At 38.3% G+C, this 20,918-nt stretch overlaps 1 protein-coding gene across 3 annotated transcripts in view; it reads right to left on the bottom strand.

Annotated features, from left to right (window-relative positions):
* Window positions 1-20,918, bottom strand: part of gpc6a (glypican 6a) — a 201,082-nt gene that overhangs the window by 38,941 nt on the left and 141,223 nt on the right. For all 3 annotated transcript variants that reach the window (XM_038283894.1, XM_038283896.1, XM_038283897.1), the window contains one exon: window positions 256-386. In XM_038283894.1, coding sequence (XP_038139822.1) covers window positions 256-386 — 131 coding nt within the window. The remainder of the gene's footprint in view (window positions 1-255; window positions 387-20,918) is intronic.

Below are 20,918 nucleotides of genomic sequence, written 5' to 3'. Positions count from 1 at the left end.
AATAATATCACATGGTAGTTAAGTGGAATAGTTTGTCATATCTTATTGCAACTAATTAAGAGTTTATAACGAATAATTGTCAACATGAACTTCAAAAAGCACAATGAAAAAAAAAACATTGTTTTTTTTCTCCCGCAACCTGAAACAGTCTAAATAAAGTAGTATATTGACTGAGGTCATTAAACATTAAAGAAAACCTTTAAATATAATATAGGCTTATTATGAACCTAATGCAAGGTTCTCAGGATACAGTACCTTTGCTGATACCTGCATGCTGTTGTCCTGCATCGTCATTATAGCCTCTGAGATTTTAATATCGATTGGCTCTATTACTGCTTCAATGTTCACAGGACCCACCAGTCTGTCTGCTACTGCCAACATGGCATCTGTCAAAGAACACAGAACACATCAATTAGGAAATGTTCAACAACTCCCCTCATTTTGAAGTGTCTTTTCTACACAAGTCAGATCGTGTATATCATCTTGGCACTAAAACAATATTGCCAGGTGTTGGCTTTATTGTTTCACTATTGTTCTGAAAAGGACAAAGAACGTGCCAACAATTAGATGAGTAGGAATGTAAAAGAGCTGCAAAATAACCATAAATAGTATGAAAATAAGATAAAATGTGAGAGTAACATATTTTATTTGCTATCTATCTTATCTACAAAAAAATATATTAAAAAAAATAATAAAAATAATGAGTCTCCATCGAACTCTAACATGTTAAAAAGGTTAAGTAGAGGGATACGAATACTGATGTAGCTTAGTGAAGTGACATTTGCAAAAATGTTAGGCATTTAGAAGAAGGTTTACCCTAAGGGGTAGAACAAAACCCATGACTCTTATTCAGTGAAAGAAGAAACACCTTAAAGTATATAAAAATTACAGAAAATACTGTCCAAATCCTAACTATTGAGGTGTAGTGACAAGCAATAAAGAAATAAAGAATGAAAAAAAAAAAATCAATGAAAGGAAGAAAACAATTAATCAGACTCAATCATCCATTACATTTATTAACAGTTACATTCACAATTACATAAGGTACAGAAAAACTGTTAGCAGATCATGTTTTTGACAAAACCCTCAACCAAAGCTACCATCCGTCTCCCTGCGTTTGATCATGCAAGGAAATAGTTCTGAACTTTAAAATGCTGTTTTCAGCAATACTGTTTTATCAACCAGTTTTTGAGACATACAGAGGAAAAAAGACATTAAACTATGCATTTATAGACTAACTTGAGTATCTCCTACATTTACATATTAGTGTATGAATAAATACCTGTTGTTTCCTTGAAAACGGTTACTTGTTAATCCTGACTAAATGGATCACATCACATTATTGTTCTCTATTGCAGTTTAAATCGGATTTAATTTATATGTATGCTTTATCAGATTAAAAAAAATATAAAGGCAAAAAAAATCCCTAGCATCTTAACCTAATAATTTTATTGGAGCATCACATCAGACAGGAAAAACTACCTTGTTAATGCAGATGATACTTGTGAGCACTTCAACACAATCAGAACAAATCCTCACTCTTGAATCACAAAAACAAGTCATCTACCAGAGTCTTCTGTATCAGCATGATTTTTGAGGTCCTTCTTATCATGTTTAATCAAATAACGCTGTGGTAACTATATGGTTGAGTCTTGGTTTCAGGAAGTCTTTGTCTATGTTAAAACCAGCTATATGAAGGTTGAAATAAACTATTATTTCCTTTGGTAGTTTGAAAGCACACTTAACTGCTCAGTAGCAATAGTCATAAAGGGTTCATAAGTGTTCCCTGAATAATGTAGGGCTGGGTATTGTTAGGGACCTCAAAATTGAATTAGGTTCAAATTCTTTTGGCCTCAATTTGATTCAATATCAATTCCATTTATTATTGCTTTAAAAGCTTTCTTGTATTTAGTAGAGGTTTGAATTTTTTCTTAGAATACCTATCGATATATTTAAGATTTGTATTTTCTGGTCTACAGTATATGAACAGCCATGGTATAACATATATTAATCAATGCGAAGTTTAAAAAATGCGAAAACATAATATTAAAGAAGTTAATTGCATGTAACCCTAAACTGTTTTCCTTGGAAACTATGACGATTAACATCAACTGGAAAACTACTGTATTTGTAAATGTTGTGAGGAAGAAGAAGATAAAAGATAAGAACTAAACTGGAAAAAGCTAATAGGAAACACTGCCTGTTTCAACATTTATGTATGGCAATAAACACTCACACAGAACAGAAAAAACACCTGAATGAGAATTCAGGAAAATCAGAAAAACAGCCAGTTCTGTAAATGATGTTCTCCCCTGGGTCATATAGCAACCATTTTGGACCTGCTGCCTACCAATTTTTGTTAAATGGCCTTCTCTGTTTATTTCTTTTATTTGTCTCCCCGTCATTCATTCTTTTCATCAGTTTTTTTTTGTCTGTTCTCCAGATTTTCTGCAACCTTAAATGTAACCCCAGATTACCACCTCCACTGCTTTACAACTGTTTTCTCCACCAGAAAGGCCGTCTAAGGTGACGTTGGTCATGAACAGATCCGCGAGCAAACTTTGTGCAAGTGGATTGCTCATAGCAATCATAGTCAGTTTACAATTTCTTAATTTTTTCAAATATCATTTGAGAAAGCTACAGTCGAATAAATATAAAGAAATCAACTCACCATTGTGGGAAAGTGGGATGCTCCCAAGCATCTTTAATACATATTTAGTAGGCTAGAAGTAAAAAATGTTTAAATATGTTGCTCTGCTTTCCTGGAGGGCTTCCTTTTTTTATCTCTCAATGTTTACTGCTATGTAGAAGAGCAGATTTGAATTCATCTAATATTGCTCATGACATGTAATGTTCCGCTGATGAATACCTTGAGCAGCTGGAGCCACAGCATTGAGCATCTCTGAGTTAATCTGTAGGTGCCAGAGAAGCTTTTTATTTTCATTAGCCTTCTTTTACTATGGAAAAACATTTTTTTGGATCTCCCCAGCTAACATTCTACCAGCAGCTCTGTAGTGCTTGCTCAAGAATAGGTCCACTCTGCGGCTGCAGCATGAGCAGAGGAAGATAAGGCATTTGCAACATGGTGAAACAAAACAACAGCAGGCTTAATTTTAATGTTTTGCCATTGGCCACTCTGCAACTCTATCGATACAGCAATAAAGTTGTTTACTTAATTTTTCACGCGGCAGAACAGAAGGACCCAGTATTCAAGGAGAGACAGACAGTAGGATAATTCAAAGCATTTATTTAAATGCATAAGTAGAGCAGCGGGTCTACAGTGGCTGCTGCGGGGAACCGCCCATCACTGGAAACTCTGGTTGGAGAAAAACACAGGTAAGTGACCATAAAAATCTGACGGAGTCACTTAACTGTTTTAACAGTTCAGTCCATCTCGATAGAATGCGGTATGATCCAGCCGGCGGACTGCAAACTAGATTTGGAGGGCGCCGCCCAGAGTGTTCCTGATGCTGCAGTCCCAGAGGGCAAGCAGGAGTCCGAGCCAGGTAAGGGAAACAGATCAGAACAGGAAAGCTCAGAGGTCCAGGAGTCCGAAGCCCAGTCAGAGATATCGATCAGAACAGGAACAGGCTGGTTCAGGTTTCCAGGAGTCCACAGAGAGTTCAAGCAGAAAAGTTCAGATGGGAACAGGCACACTCAACGGATAAGAGGCAGATCAGGACGTCAGGAACACTACTAAGCGCTAAAAACTCCTTCTCTCCACTGAATTTACTCCCCCCCCCATTTTTGGTATTTTTATGTTAAATCCAAACAGAAAGTTTATAAAAGCCCCCAAACTCTAAACAAATACAACATATGTATAAACATACTGTACACTTGGAGGGATAACATTTGTTTATTAGCACGATTTTATTTGTAGAGCGAAAAGGTTTTAGAAATTACTATACTATGTGGTGTAAATAAGTGAGTCAAAGGCAGAATGCAAAGAGACTTGAATAACCTAAATTAAATTTACAGCTGATTAAAGGAATAGTACACCCAAAACATGATTAGCCTTCATTTTCTACTCACCCCCATGCGCACTTTCATCAGGTTTGGTCTGCCGCGGTTCCTGTAGGCTCGTGAACTCGCAGGCGCGCGCTTTTAGGAAATCCTATACACTACTGTTTATGCTCTAAAAACATTCTAAATGACTTAGTTTCGAGTAAATTATGGACGCTACCCACTCAGGACACTTGGAATACATTGGACGAGCAGTATGGAGGAATATTGACACGTTTTTTGTGGACTTTTATGGACCTTTCTGCCTCGGGCACCATAGACCTCCATTATTTGAATGTCAGCAGACAGCAAGAAGCCTCCCAGATCTCCAGATGCATTTGAGATATCAAAAAAGTACTCCAGAGTGTTGTTCAGCATGGGGGTGAGTAGAAAATGAAGGCTAATCATGTTTTGGGTGTACTATTCCTTTAAGCAAGTCTGGAGTTTTGAAAAAAAAACTGCCCAGCTCAAGCAAGGATTCACTGTGATTAAAAGAGTCATGTTGTACAGAGCCAGGTTATCGGCCAATAGTTGGATGAATCTTCAATCTTTGGGGTTTCCTTCGTAATTAAATCCCTTTCTGGCTTCAGAACAGGGAATCTACAAGCCATTCCAAGTCCTGATTGCACCAGTAACTACTGTGAACAAACTGCTGGTTTGCCAATAACATTTTACTAACTTTTAAAACATAATTGCAAATTATCTATAACTAACTGCTATCCATCACACTAAATTGGATTGAATTATGAGGAATTTCAACCTGACAACAGTAATTGTATAACATAAATTACTAATATAAGTTGTTTTTATTATGTGTATTTGAATGGGTTGATAAATATCATTGTTTTTCTCCAGCCTTTGCTAAGTGTATCTTTTTTGGTTGGCAGCCAAAGCTGTAAGTCATTACCTCATAGTCTCTATCTACTCATGGATGCAGTATTTGTTGTAATTCTTCTACTTGGCTTTTTCTACCTTGATTTCAAGAAGAGTCAGAAAAATGTGGTCCTTTTCTAAATCTTGCAATGAAATCACGCTGGTATGTTAGGTAGGAGTAAATAAATAAAAAAAGGTTTTGTGTTCAGAAATAGTTTAAAGATTGTCCTGACCAGCTTTTAAAAATGTTGTTGAGGTCTGCCCTTGGGCCAGCTTTTCAGAGTAGCTGTCATGAGAGTGAGGAAAAAAAATTGCTCTCCACTCAGTTGAAATTTACAGGTTAGGATATTAAGCTTAGAAACTGGAATAAGTTGTGTGATTGAGAGCAAAGGTCAATACAGAGGAGAGACTATTAGCAAAACTCAAATGCAGTAAATGGTAGAAATTCAAAGGGAAAAATAATCTTTCAAAGTGATATTGAAATTAAATCAATTAAAATCTTAAGGTCTCTGATGAGGTATTTAGGTAATGCAGTTACCAATGAAAACGTACATGATAAGAGATTTCACAGTGAAAACTTGCTAAGTGGTCACATATTTCTACATTTCAGTAAAAACAAGTAGAACAGTACAATTCCTGCAAGTCTATGGATAAAAAAAATCCCAGGTATTCAGTTTCAACATAAACAACAAGAAAAAAAACATAAAATTTTTATTTGTTATCCAAAATAAGAAGTTTTGCAAGCCAAAGAATCTTGGTTCTGTTAATTCTGTTTCTGTTACTAATGATGTGCCTGCCTTCTCCTCCTCCACAGAGAATTTTTCTAAGCCGAGATCTAAAACCCAATCTCTCCCGTTGCCTGTTCAGGCCTCCCATACGGTAGAAATGGAGACCGAGCCCATGCAGGTTGGGTATACAAGGCTAACCCCAGAGGAGAGGCTAAGGCGTGTCAGGAGCAAGCTGTGCATCTACTGTGGTGAGAGTGGACATTTCATTGCCTCATGCCCAGCTAAATCAAAAGCCGGGGCCCATCAGAGGATCTGAGGAGTCTGACGGGCCATGTCATTTGAAAAAAATCTCCTCGCCTATTACTTCCTGCTACGTTGTTTTTTGCCGACCAAAACCTCACCTTATCTGCTTTCATCGACTCAGGTTGTGAGAGAAACCTAATTGATTCCAATCTGGTGGAACAATTAAAGATTGAAACTGTTCCCCTAACCCAGCCTCTCTGTGTCTCCGCGATCGATGGAAAAGAACTTCATCAAGTTACCCACCAAACTCAACCCCTCGAGCTGTTGGTCTCAGGTAACCATCGTGAAACCTTATCTTTTTTTGTGTTTCCCTCCGCATGTTCTCCTTTGGTTCTGGGTTTTGAATGGCTGGAACGACATAACCCCCACATAAATTGGACCGATCACCACATCGAGTCATGGTCAACCTCATGCCACGAAACTTGTCTTCGTTCAGCGGCCCCCGCTGTAAGATCTCCTAGGGGTGGGGGGGAGATGGACGCTCCTGACCTTTCTTCTGTTCCTCCAGAGTACCATGATCTAGCCCCTGTCTTCAGTAAGGTCAGTGCTACGTCCCTTCCACCTCACAGACCATACGACTGTGCCATTGAATTATTACCAGGGGCCCCTCTACCCGGCAGTAGGCTATACAATATCTCCAAGCCTGAACGAGAGACGATGGAAAAGTACATTAATGAATCTCTAGCTGCTGGAATAATTCGTCCTTCATCTTCTCCTTTGGGGTCAGGCTTCTTTTTTGTGGGTAAAAAGGACGGATCTCTTAGACCATGTATCGACTACAGAGGTTTAAACCAGATCACAGTTAAAAATAAGTACCCACTTCCTCTACTCGCTTCAGCTTTCGAACCAGTTCAGGGTGCAACCGTTTTTACTAAGCTCGACTTAAGGGACGCCTATCACCTTCTCAGAATCAGACAGGGCGATGAATGGAAGACAGCCTTTAAGACCCCTCTAGGTCAATTCGAGTACTTAGTCATGCCTTTTGGTTTAACGAACGCCCCTGCATGTTTTCAAGCTTTAGTCAACGACGTCCTCAGAGATTTTTTGAACGTGTTCGTTTTTGTCTACATCGATGATATTCTCATTTATTCCAAGGATCTTTCTGAACACAAGAAACATGTTCGCCTGGTTTTACAGAGACTCCTAGAAAATAAGCTTTTCGTCAAGGCAGAGAAATGCGAGTTTCACCAACCTTCAGTCACCTTTTTGGGGTTTGAGCTCGAGGGTGGACAGGTTAAGCCATCCCAGGATAAGATAAAGGCAGTCCTGGAATGGCCAGTCCCGGAAAACCGCAAACAGCTGCAGAGATTCCTGGGTTTTGCAAATTTTTATCGGCGATTTATCAGGAACTATAGCCAGACAGCCCTGCCACTAACCTCACTCACTTCAGTCAAGAGAACCTTTCAATGGTCCCCTGAGGCACAATCCGCTTTTGAAAAATTTAAGATGTTGTTTTCCAGAGCTCCAGTATTAATCCAGCCTGATCCTACAAAGCAGTTCATCCTTGAAGTCGACGCTTCCGACTCAGGAGTTGGTGCCATTCTATCCCAAAGACTGGATTCTGATCAAAAAGTTCACCCATGTGCCTTTTTCTCCCGTAGACTCTCTTCTGCCGAACAGAATTACGACGTTGGTGACCGTGAACTACTAGCCATAAAATTGGCTTTGGAGGAGTGGAGACACTGGCTGGAGGGGGCGGAACACCCGGTTCTTGTTTGGACTGATCATAAGAACCTCGCTTATATCCAATCCGCCAAACAGGTCAACCCTCGGCAGTCAAGGTGGTCACTATTCTTCTCCAGATTTAACCTCATCATCTCTTACAGACCAGGATCAAAGAACATCAAACCCGATTCTCTCTCTCGTCTATACTCCTCCGATCAATCCGAGACGCCTGAACCTGTTCTACCCGCTTCCTGCACCATTGGGGTGGTTACCTGGGAGATTACCGATCTAATAAACTCTGCTCTGGCCTCTGAACCTGACCCAGGTAACGGTCCACCTAACAAGTCTTATGTTCCTTCATCCGTCAGGTCTCGTCTCATTCAGTGGATGCACAATGCCAAGTTTGCCGCTCATCCAGGGGTGAGCAGAACCATCAACCTCATCTCTAGGCGTTTCTGGTGGCCCACCCTTCACAGGGACGTTAAGGAATATGTGTTGGCCTGTCCTACCTGCGCCAGAAACAAATCCACACACCAACCTCCTTCTGGCCTGTTGCATCCACTTCCTATACCATCTCGTCCCTGGTCCCATATCGCAATTGACTTTGTCACTGGTCTCCCTGTGTCTCGAGGTATGTCCACTATTCTCACGATCGTTGACCGTTTTTCCAAGTCCTGCCATCTTGTTCCCCTTAGGAAGCTTCCCACAGCTTTTCAGACCGCCCAGCTTCTAATCAAACATGTCTTCCGCTTACATGGTATCCCCCAAGGGATCCTTTCCGATCGTGGTCCACAATTCATCTCGCAGGTATGGAAAGCCTTCTGTTCTGCTCTCAACTGCAAGCCATCTCTCACCTCAGGTTACCACCCCCAGTCCAATGGTCAGACAGAGCGTATGAATCAACAGCTCGCATCCTCCCTTCGCTGTCTATCCAGTTTGGTTAGCACCTGAGCCTCTCTACCTCTGTGATTACTTTGATTGCTTCTTGTCTCCTAGTGGATTCTAATTCCCCTTTTTGTCTCTGCCTACAGGAAACCTGTTTTTGTCCTGTAAGCTCTGGATGAGCTTAACCTGTCTTAACTGCCCTCTGAGCCAAACCTGAAGACTCCTCCTGGATATCAACGCAGCTCTGGCTAAGAGCTGGAGAACCAAGGTCTGTCCTAAACTAGATGCAAGACGCTGAAGCTGTAAACCGAACTCTGTCGATCCAAACAGTCTCTGGACCCAACAGTGCCTCTCTCAAAGACCAAACCCGGATTCTACAAGGTAGATCTCTGAACAATTACATCCCAACATTCTTCAGCTACGTGGCTAACTGAACTGTCTCCCTTCCAGTTACCTGAGTACCAGAGCCCCAGAAGTGACCCAGTACCAGTCATTATATTTGTGACAATCTTCAATAAACTCCTTTATAACTTTACCCCTGTTTCTGCCTCCGTGGTGTTCTGCATCCTTGGGCCTCTCTGACCCATCATGACAAGATTCCTGTTGGTGTAATCCATTTTATTGACTAGTCAACAGACATTTATGTCCTCCTGGAGCAGAGTCTTCCTTTTTGAATCAGTTTTGGCAGCCATTGTGTATTCATTTACTGATGATTAAAAAGTTAGCAGCTAAAAGATACAGGTTTTGATCATTGTCAAAACAACTTATGGATATTGACCTAGAGAGACTCACACAGAGAAAATAAAGAAATTGGGAAGATTTTATATGGCATGGATGAAAATGCGTTCTTTGGCGCTCAGATGACATGATACCGTAAATCGACATGGGCCTGGTTTAATAACTAAGAAAGAGGATTGTAGTTATCTTAAGCTGGAGGATGAGAGGTTCTAAGAGTGGACTATGACAGAGGGAGGAGATGGGGTGGAGTTGGGTCGAAGTTCAGCTGAAATGCTAAATGGGGATGTTGGGCCTTCATCTTAATGAAAAGTGTCTTGAGAAACGATTGGCTTTGGAGATGGTGCAGTCTGTTGTAGATTTGCTATGGGTGCATGTTACGTGTTTTTTCTCTGGCTAGAAGTTCGATGGCAAATCCCCCCTTTTCAAGTTGTCAATCCAACGACCAGGACCGCAATAACCCGTCCATGGAAGATCATGAATCGGAAAGGTTAAATAACGAATAGTTTTTTTCACTTTCACCCGATGTTTTAAAACATCAAACTTCCATGCACATAGGCATTGTCAGTTTAACTATAGCTCTCGTAAATTTCAATGGTAAAGTCCTCTTGATATCTTAAATAATTGTTGTTGATTGCAGTTGTGTTTAGTAGATCCCAATGATTTTGCTTGTAAAGCTGGAAGGATGGCCTTCACCTTACTGCACCGTGACGTCACTACCAGAAGATGTCAGGAGGGAGGTGTTTGGGCAAAAATCTGGGCAAAAATGGCCGGTACTGGACTCAGTGATCGCAAATAAAATTGTTGTTTTTATTATTTTACTCATTAGAAAAGTGAATGGATAATTATTATAAAGTTAACAACTAAAACATGCACACTCCCCCACACACATTATTCTATTGTCGTCCATTACTAATCTGGAAAACGAAAGACTAAAGTGTCAAGTTAAATTTGTAAGTTTGATTCAGAAATGGTGCAGTCAAGCTAAAGGGTGATGACATTCATCATCTTGCACCCGGTTTTAAGATTAATAGAGAAGTCCCACCCCCTAGTACAGTCTGTGACAAAAGGCCTTTCTCTTTTTTTCTTTAAAGTAAGGGAGACCAAGAAAGTAATTTTCCTGTTTAATAGTTTAGGCTTAAATGACACATATTCGGTTCTGAAGTAAGTTGGAAATTTGTCTTTTTTTCTGTGATCATTTATCAGATGGGCACTGTGGCAGTTAGCCTTATGGTGCTGATCTGCAGTAGCAGAGGGATAATTCATCTGTACTTTAAATTACGACGACAGTGCAGAAAAATTGCTGCCCAGTACCCATAAATATAAGTCTGGACAGTAATTTAAAGTTGATGAAAATGGAAAGAATAACTTTCACCATCTGTCAGTGCAAAAGGGTAAAAAATTCTCCATAAAAATAGTGTGTTTGACAAGAGAAATTCATACTGCTTTCACCATTGCCAGAGGCTGAGTACTTTAAAGTCAACTATGCTCCATTTTCAATATTTATAAGTTCATCATTGCAAATGTTAAGTTTATTTGTATCACTATAGTTAAAATAAAACTATGACTTGGAATTTTAATCAAACAAAACTGAAAAGTCTTATCGATTTACCAGACATTTTGAAAAAACCAAAACTAAGTAACAAAATGAGACTCTGAATGCACACAATAAATAAAGTGCTTAGTTAAGATATAAGAGCAACTCATACTAAAAAAAATATACTATATAAAGATATACTGTGTGAGGCAACATTTGTATGGACAAAAGAACATTGTAGTATAAGTTTATTGGCAAAAGGAGTAAGAAGGCAGGTTAACTACAATAATTGTTCAACATGCATTTGCTTACAGGAGAAGGCTTCAGGTAAAAGTTTAGCATTTAATGTAAATAAAATGTCTGCAATCAACCGCATGATTACTGTTTAGTCTGAGAGGTTGGTTATTATGAGGTCTTGTGGCATGAACAGTAAAGGCTTGACCACTGCTGAATTTCAGTTTAGACCTACGACCATCTAAAGCTGGGCATACACTGTACAATATTTTCAATCATTGCACGAAGCTACAGCTCAAAGTGTATGACGACACCTCAGTGTTTAAAAGTTCACTGCTCAGGATGTTTGTTCTCACACTGTGCAGCCCGACGCTCTGATACGATCTACCTGCTCAAACTGTACGACTAAAAACCACGTCGGACTCAGACCCACAATGAGATGGTGCTACTCGGACTTGTCTATCCGGAAGTGAAACGAGTAGAAGAGGAAAAAGACGTGTCGATGCCTCCTGTAAATTATGAAGTTTTGTGTGCTGAAAGCCCTAAAAAGAAAAAGCGATGATGTATTTAGACAAAGACATGGCTGACCAAACGTAGCTACTACGGTCTGTCAATTTTACAGAAAGAACTCCATTTCACTCCCAACCCGCCAAGTTTCTGTTTTTTTAATCTGAGAGGAAGAAGAAGAATCCTTGTTTGAACAACATGCACATTGAGTGATTTGCCCAAGACCATCTTACGATGGGCGACTGAATTTCAAAAATGTTTGATTTTCTCCCTACCTTATGATTCCAGATCAGGAGGGGGTCGTGAGAGACTAATCGCCCCTCGTGACCCCCTGTACTCTACACGATGAACGACACACCATCAGGCTGAAAGTCGGCCTAATCGAAAAATTCCTGCAGGTCTGGAGAATCAGCATGAAAAAGGCAAAAGAATCGTACAGTGTATGCCCGGCTTAAGAGAAACTGGTTGGCTGACTGAAGGGCTTTTCCTGGAGTGTGACGGTTAAGGAGATCACATAGGTATGATGGAACCAATAACTTGATTACTTCACAAGTAATGAATACAATCTTAAGTTCTTATGTGATAAAATAAGTTATAAATTAATAAATACGTTTTAAAATCATTTTTGAATAATAATGTATGATGTTAAAAATAAAAAAACACAAACAAAAAATATATCATAATGTGAAGTGCATCTATATATTTGCATTTTTTATTGGATAACAAAAATAAATAATCTTTACTGTGATACTCATATTTGTTGTGGTGCATCCAATAGTTCAGGTTTAAACCATTGTTTTAAGCAAAATAACAATAATGGTCCCACTAAGAAAATAGTATTAGGCAGCAAAAAAGAAAAAAAATCCTGCGCTCTCTTTTTTAATCCTAAGATTATAGTATTTTCATGTCAGCAGGAAGACATTGAGCCACTGTACCTGCTGGAGGATACACTGCGTCTGTGTGTTTACTATTCTGACAAGCCGAGGGAAAAACCCCAGCAAACTGACTACTCAGTGATTATAACATTTGAAGTAAATACAACAGTAAGGCTGTTTGATGTGTAGTCTGCCATCCTGTCACTTTTTATTTCTTCTCTTTAGTATATCAAACCTCTAGCACATAAATGCTTGTGAGCAGCAATTAGAATTCATATGTGCCTGAACTAAAAACAAAGATATGTTTTCATCATTTTTTTAAGTCAACCTGTGTTGAGGGTGACAGCTCTGCAAAGAAAAAAGAAACCAGATGATGATTTAAAAACATTCTCTATGGATGTTCTTGGGGAGACTAACAGGAATAAAGCTATGGATTATTTTTTGTCCCTGCAGAAAACAAAGCCGGCTGACCTTTCTTTTTCCTTCAAGGACTCAAAACATGAAAACAGTCAGAAATAAATGGTTAGACACTAGATGACAGACACATTATATGGTTGTAATACAACCACATTGTAAGAAAATTCTAAATTAGGATTTTTATGTTAATTAACGATTAATCAATTCATTATTTTTGATATCATTGGAGTAGTTCACTGAAAAAATATTAAAAAAAAGATTTTGTTTTAGGGAAAAATGTAATTTTCTCCATATTTTCAGAGCTTGGTCACCAACTTTTACTGAGTAGATGTGGCATGAACAGCCCCTTAACGCCCTGGTTAAAGAATGCCTTCCAAGTTTGCAGAATTGGACAGCAAGCTTGAGCCAGTTCTTCAGACTGTGTATTCTCGAAGTTATTGGGCTCTACTTCTGCATTTGGGTAAAAGCCAATATGTACCCACAGAGCCACTGTGGAGTCTGGCTTCACATGAAAATACGAAAAGATTACCTCAAGATAAACAGTTGGTGGCCCAAATTTTTCACTTGGGTGCAATTAATAGAGAAGAGTGAGATAATGACATTATAAAGCAGGCAATCAAACCATAGATTAATAAACATCCTGTGGAAACACAGAGAAAAGTACATTTTTATCAACATTGTCCAACTGTTACAGAAAAACAAAGACGAGCAAACTGTTCAAGTCAGTGTAAATTCCTGCAATAAAGCAATTAAATAAATGGTTACTTAAATGCTATGCTATAATAAACATTTTCTTTCTTATGTTTTTTTCAATCATTTATCATAGTATTTGTATATTTGTATACCGTATATATATATATATATTATATATAATTAATATATATTAATATTAATATATAAATCAATATTTCACTATCAGTTGAACAATCCCCTTTTAAAATGTCAAAGCTGTTTTGCAAAAAGACATCAAGTTTCCAGTAACATATTAATATCTTTTGTAGTGTTCAGATGCAAGGGGTTAATCAATAGCCCTAGTCTTCCTTCCCTGCCAACATACATGTCTTCAGGGAATCTTTCTCACATTGTCAAGTGAGGCTGAATTACTAACGAAGAATTCTGTATTGGATTTCTCTTTTTCCTCTCCTATATTTTAGATGTATACTTCTCCATTACTTTATCTCAAAATAAGAACTGTGTGTTAATCCAGATTAACTCTTTACTGCTTGTCTATCTTTTAGTTTCATGGTTCTCAAACTGGTTCTCAAACGGCCTGTCGCACTGACTCCACTTATGATGAAGTGCTTCGAAAGGCTGGTTAAAGTACACATCGTCTCCAGTCAGCTGCCACCTTTTGATCTGTTCCAGTTGGCCTACCAACGGAACCGCACCACTTAGGACGCCATCTCTGGCATCTGATGGGCAAACTGGAACAGCTGGGCTTCAATACACCCCTTTGCAATTGGCTGCTATAATTCCTCACCAACATACCTCAGTCAGTCTGGGTCGGACAGAACACCTCTGATGTCATCATCCTAAGCACAGGCTCCCCTTAGGGCTGCATCCTGACCCCCCTGCTGTTGACTGTGACGACACACGACTGCATCGCCAGGTTCACCACCAATCACATCGTAAAATTTGCAGACAATACTACAGTGGTGGGCCTCATCAGAGATGACAACGACTAGGACTATAGCAAGGAGGTGGAGCAGCTGGTGGGCTGGTGCAGAGATAACAGCCTGCTCCTGAAAGGGGAGAAGACGGAGGAGATCCACGTCGGCTACAGGAAGAACTGCCCTAACCACGCTCCACTGCTCATCAACAGTTCATCTGTAGAGGTGGTCAACAGCACCAAGTTCCTGGTGGTACACATCGCAGACAACCTCACCTGGAATGTGTCACTTTGTGGTGTGGAGGCTGCAGCGTTTCAGACTGAAGAAGGTAAGAAGAGTGGAGAGAACAGCAGAGAGGATCATCGGTGCTCCTCTTCCCTCCATTAAAGACATTTCATCCCGTATAACATCATAAATTACCCCTCACACCTCCACCATGGACTTTTCTCCATGCTGCCCTCAGGAAAGAGATTTCAAAGCATCCAATGGAGGTCAAGCAGATTCCATAACAGTTTCTTCCCCACTGGCATTTGACTGCTGAATGTTTATTTAAAATTGGATTATAAAAAAAGGGAATTCTGAATGTTGGAAACTATAACTAATATACAGTCGCATGTTTACATTTATCATTTAAAAAAATTAAAATGTCTTGAGAGCTGTACTGAACGAAATTTCTCTTTGTATACACTGTGTGTACAAAGTCACAATAAAGTATGTCTAAGTCTAGTCTTAATTAGTTTTACTTTGTTTTCATTGAGACACCTAAAGTGGCAGTAATGCTCTTTGACAAATATGGATGTCTCGTGTAAAGCACATTCATATGAAATTACTCTTAATAAAAAAAAAACTTAGCATTTATTAAACTGTATGTAATAATTTCATATTTGAAGAACTTGCAGAAGTTTGAATTCTGAATATGACCGGACTTTTCCTTTAAGACCTGCATGTCCTCTGATCAAGGTACTTTATCTAAGCTCCCCAACCATGTTCCACTCTGAGATTTACGATTTCTATTACAGGCATATAAGGCACAAAAATGAGATGGCTTATACAGTATCCAGTCAACTCAAAAGAGGAGAAAAGACCAAAGAAATAAATGAAATGAAAAAAAAACAACAAAAAAACCCCAGCTATGCCAGGCTTGGATTATGACTCCTTCTCAACCTGCAAAATGGACTGTCTATGATCCGGTTCTAGAACATAACCTGATTGGAACAGTATCCTCATTTTATTTACTCACTGGAACGCAGGTTGAGCAGCAGTGATGTTGTGGTGAGTTAAAAAGAAATAAAATAACTTTTTCTTCAAGTATATATTTTAACTAGTGCTGTCAATCGATTAAATTTTTTTAATCGCGATTAATCGCATCAATGCCTGAGTTAACTCGCGATTAATCGCATTTTAATCGCAAATTTTTTTTCTGATTGAAAATCATTTAAATACTCTCGATGACATACAAAAAATACATACAGGCTAGGTTTGTGCCAATGTTCTTTTTTTAAAATGAAAACAGGTCACAGACACTGATTTATGCCATAGAAACATATGGCAAAAAGATGGGGAGGCATGTAGCAAAAAATAACAAATATGTAGCCAAAAAAAAGGCCCTGAAAACAGGCTGATGTAAAAGACAGTCTTTACAGTTAATACAGTCTTTTGAACAAAGACAAGCATTTTACCCTACTGCTATAAAATGTAGTACAGTTAACATTAGATGTTAATTAACCAAGATAATAATGAACAATTTTCAATCAATACATCAAAATCAATAGACCGACATCACTAGATGGAGGTAGTCTATGCTCTAGGAAGTTACTTTTCAGCCTCTTAACAAAAATGAGAACACACACACACCCACACACACACACACACACACACACACACACACACACACACACACACACACACACACACGCGATACCGACCTGTGGCGTACACAGACAGCAATAGTGCCGTAGCAGATTCCATTTCACCTCAGTAATCTGTTTTCTCAGCGTATTTCAGGTTGCTACTAGTTACCAGACACTCAACTTGTTTGTTGGTGGTGGGGCTTAAAGAAAAGGCACTAGCGTCACCCAGTGTAGGAGCGTCTTTTTCCCTTGAGGAGCTCCGCTGTCGAAGCCTATGAGAAATGCATAGACTGGGGGGAAATAGCCCCGCCTTCTCGCAGGCTGCAGCGGGATGTACTTGGAAAATTGTACCATAAAACCACATAGCGTTAATCTCACGTTAAAAAAATTATCGCCGTTAAAATGGCCTCGCGTTAACGCGATAATAACGCGATAATTTTGACAGCACTAATTTTAACATATGGTGGAATAAGGTACAGCCATTAGTCTTTATTTTAACTTTGTTTAGTTGTAGTGTATTTTAAACCCGAGTGGCTCGTTACTTAAGCTAACATGAAGCCCATCTAATTTCTTTGTGTATAAAAGACTTAATCCAAATGCTTGATGTCTGTAAGGACACTTACTGTAAGACATAGTGAAAGTGTGTCAGAAGTCAACATAATAAGTGTTGCCCAAAAGTTCTAGCGGGAAGGAAGGTGCTAGGGCCACAAAGCAGCATGCTTCCTATGCCAATTCATTTGGCATTAGGGACATCTTGGCACTGGGAGCCAAACAATTGCACAGAATCCTTTGCATGACATTGCATACATTGGGCACATTTTAAGGTGTGAAACCCAGTTCAGTTCTGCACCAATACATTAAGCAGATTGAGTGTTCTGAGAGTGATTGTAAAAGAAAGTTAAGGTTCTAAGCCATGTGGTTGTATAAAATAATGGTACAAATTACTTTAAAAATAATATGAATACTAAATAATATTTATAGAGCATGTTACATTGGTAGACTAAGTGCTGTGAACAAAAGTAATTGTCATAATAGTTCCTTTTGGTTTATTGTGTAAATACTGTATTTTGTCCTGCTGCATGAATGTGTGCCCACCTGCATATTTTTTTAAAAACTAATATTCTACAATTGTTACGTTTGACAGTGCAAATATGTTAATATGGGCACAGAGTCTGTCTCCTTGGACTCGCTTTGAACCAACACCTTCTTTATGACCACAGATACTTTCTGCATGTCAGTTTGCACCAAATTTGTAGATGTAATTTAAAAAAAAAATACAAAAACTAGGGTTGCAGTTGAGATTTCAATTTGAAAAATGTCTTTACATGTGGTAAAAGTTTATATTTGCATATCTCCATCCTGTGACTTTGCACTTTTTGATCATTAGAATTCAGTATGATCTGCCTATCGATAAAGGCATGCAACATGCAACAAAAGGTTTATTCAAAAAGAGACCACAGAAACGTATAGGCATTTCTGAAAAAGTGTAAACATTGATTATGAAACTGGCAAACACTCTGGATTCCCTGTTTGCAAAACAGAGACCCATGGCTTTGTAGCGGCAGTGCACCAGACTGTGGTTTCTATGCTGCCATAAGTCTTATGTAGGGATTATGATATTAACATTCTTATGAAATGTATATCATTGTAAGTTTTAGATTTTTGCCAATGTTTTATATTGCAATAACATTTTTCATGTAGCAAAGTGTTATTTTATGTGTGCTATGCAGGACACTAGTTACTGTCCTGGACCGGTTCCTGGCCAAATAAGCCTAATGATAATAAAAAGAGGTTGGTTTCTGTGGCAAACCTGGCCCATATTAAGTTTCTTTTGTAGAACCCTTACCTCACCCACATCTGTTTCAGATTTTTAATCTAGATTAACATGAGTTCTGGGCTATTCTAAAAAAAAAAAAAAAAATATGCCCAGGTTGGTTTTTGAGCACGAGGCCCTATTTTTCTTAAAAAACAAAAACAAAACATAGTTTCATAGCTCCTATATTTGGCCCAGAGCCAGGCAAAATACATATAGCTTTTGGGCTATATATTATATATGTTAAATTAATTTGGTCTGTTTTTTTTTTACTGTAGTTACTGCGCCGCACCAGGTCTAGGCCAATTAAGCCTGGTATTTAAATAGAAACTCCAAATCGGTGGCACACCTTACCCAAACCAAGTAGCTGAGGGGTCTGAGCATAAAGCCCAGACCCCTCATGGTAACTTTTGGCTGTCAGGGAGGCTTCCTTGTACTTTTTCTTGAAAAAGAACTGTCTGCAAAGGAGTAGCCCTTTTGCTAATGCACCAACCCACTGTTGTCTTTATCTACATCAACATTCTGACTGAGGTTATTACTGTCCTGCCTAGTGTAAAACCCTAGTAGACCTTAGTGGGCAAGGACAGCTGACAACACATTTCTGTAGAATAGAAGGCAGGATATACTAGTCTCCATTTTAATCCTCTTTGAGACTGGGTGGGATTAATAAGGCCTTTCTACTGTAGCTTTTATTTTAAGTTTTTTTTTTAAATACAGCACTCATCAGATTTTGAAGTTGTTGAGGAACCTCTGTCATTCCACTTTCGAATTCACACAATTCAAGGGAGCCATCTTTGATTTAATTTCCTTGAAACTTGGGAAATTTTGCTACAATGATGGTAGAACACAGTGAATACTGTGTGAAAGTTTCGTTCTTTAATAATTTACCGAGACACAGTGATGAAAATATTGTATTGAGCAAGTCTGTGTTTAATTATAAAAGAGGCAATTTCCTGAATTAATACAGTTCAAACCAAAACATTAAACAAGGGAAAAATTATGTCTGACCTTGATATAGTAGAACATTAATTTAGAAAAACATAAATAATCAACAGTCATAATGACACTAAATAATTATGAAAACCAGTGAAAGAGTTTAAAAGCAGCAGTTTTTCAGAATCAGCACAGCCAGGATGAATGAGAAGAAAATGATATTCATTCTTGATGATGCCTAAGAAATGGAGATCACTTCCACTTGGCTGACTCATCCAGTATTTAGCTAACTGAAAGGCAAAGATAAACCTACAAACCTGTTTGTTCCTAAAATGTCTGCTACAGAGGCCATCATTCTCACCGTCATTTTAAGCGCCCTGCTTCCATTAAATATCCATGGTTTAACAATGAGATGCAGTATTTCTTTCTTATAATCCATTATAAGGTGATAAAATAAAAGTTTAGATAAAGCAAGTGTAATGTGAAGAAATGTAGTAAAAGCAGAGATCTTATTAAGTATGAGACCGGGCAAGGACAGCAGACATCTCAGGTGTTACAGTGTGATGCAAACTGAACGGAACAAAGTTTCCGGTGAAATCTGTCCGCAGTTTAAACAAAACAACCAACACAGTGTCGACCCTTATAATCTCTGTGGTATCGCTTCTTTGGGGGTGAAAATACTCATAGCCTGGGGAATTGTCGGAAGCATTGGTTACATCAGAACTCAATCTACCCAATTAAAAAGAAATGAGTAAATAAAATCAATGAGGATCACTTACAGTGTGGTGTCAAAAGACTCAGCAGAGGTCACCACAATCCTAAATCTTAATTAGCTGAAATCATTTGTTCACAGAGGGAAGCTGGATGCCTTTAGCAAGAACTAAAAACTGTATAGCGCCACACATTGTGATTTTATATCTTACAATTTTAAAGGACAAATATGAATGATGTGTTCTATTCAACCATCACAAGCAATACTTTTAAGATCGTCACAGTGTGTTACTGTGATAAAAATAATCTTTAAAGGTTAACTCTACCTGTGAGTGCACAGAAAAAGTGATCCAGTTTTGAATTGGAAAAGACAGACAGGTGAGTGGATAGGTGGAAGAAGAAACTAAGGACAAAAAAATTTTGATTTTTTTTTTTACACATTAACAGTGAACTTGGCAAAATTTAGCAACATCACACCCTCATATATCACACTTTTGTTCTGATTAGAATTATTAGATAGCACTCGAATTTTATTCAGTATTTTTAAGCCAAGGAGGAAATTACTCACTAAAAAAACATGTTACCATATTTCAGATATGTCTTATTTATCAGAAGTGCATATAAACACATGAGGGAAGAGGAAAATTAAGATTTCCTATTTGTGAAGACCAAGGAGCCAGCATCAAACTAAAGCTGCTACCTGACAGAAAGATGCAATAGAAGCAGTGTTGACACATTTGCTAATAAGTGCTTAATGAGGAGGATAATTGGAAATAAAACTAGACTAATAAACCAAGAAATTTTAAATTTTGTGGCAAAAGATAATAATGAAAAATCTGTTTTTATTCCCTGTTAGCAAAAAGAAAAAAACAAAACAAAAACTACTGTTGTCAGTATTTATGTTTTCTTAGGATTGCAAAAAACCCATATATAAAATATCTAAAGTGTAGGTATCCCGCCATTTGTCCAACTGAATCATGATTTGCAGGGCTGGCCAGTTATTCTGCATATTTCACATTTTGGAAAAATAACACCTGAACTATTCGAAAACTGAGGTGGGTTTTTTGAAAATGTTGTTAATCAGCAAAAGAGTACAGAATTTAATTTAATTTAAATTAAACTATCCATTGTATGCAAGGCATGGTAAGACAATGTCAATATCTATTACTGGACATATTTATTACAGGGCTTCTAAAAGATAACTTTATATATTTTTAAAGTTTGCTGATTAACTAAAGAG

Source organism: Cyprinodon tularosa, unplaced genomic scaffold (genome assembly GCF_016077235.1).
Source record: "Cyprinodon tularosa strain WSP-4 unplaced genomic scaffold, ASM1607723v1 ctg197, whole genome shotgun sequence".
NCBI classification, from domain to species: Eukaryota; Metazoa; Chordata; class Actinopteri; order Cyprinodontiformes; family Cyprinodontidae; genus Cyprinodon; species Cyprinodon tularosa.
Note: the sequence above shows the minus strand (reverse complement) of the source record. Positions and strands in the feature narration are given on the sequence as shown.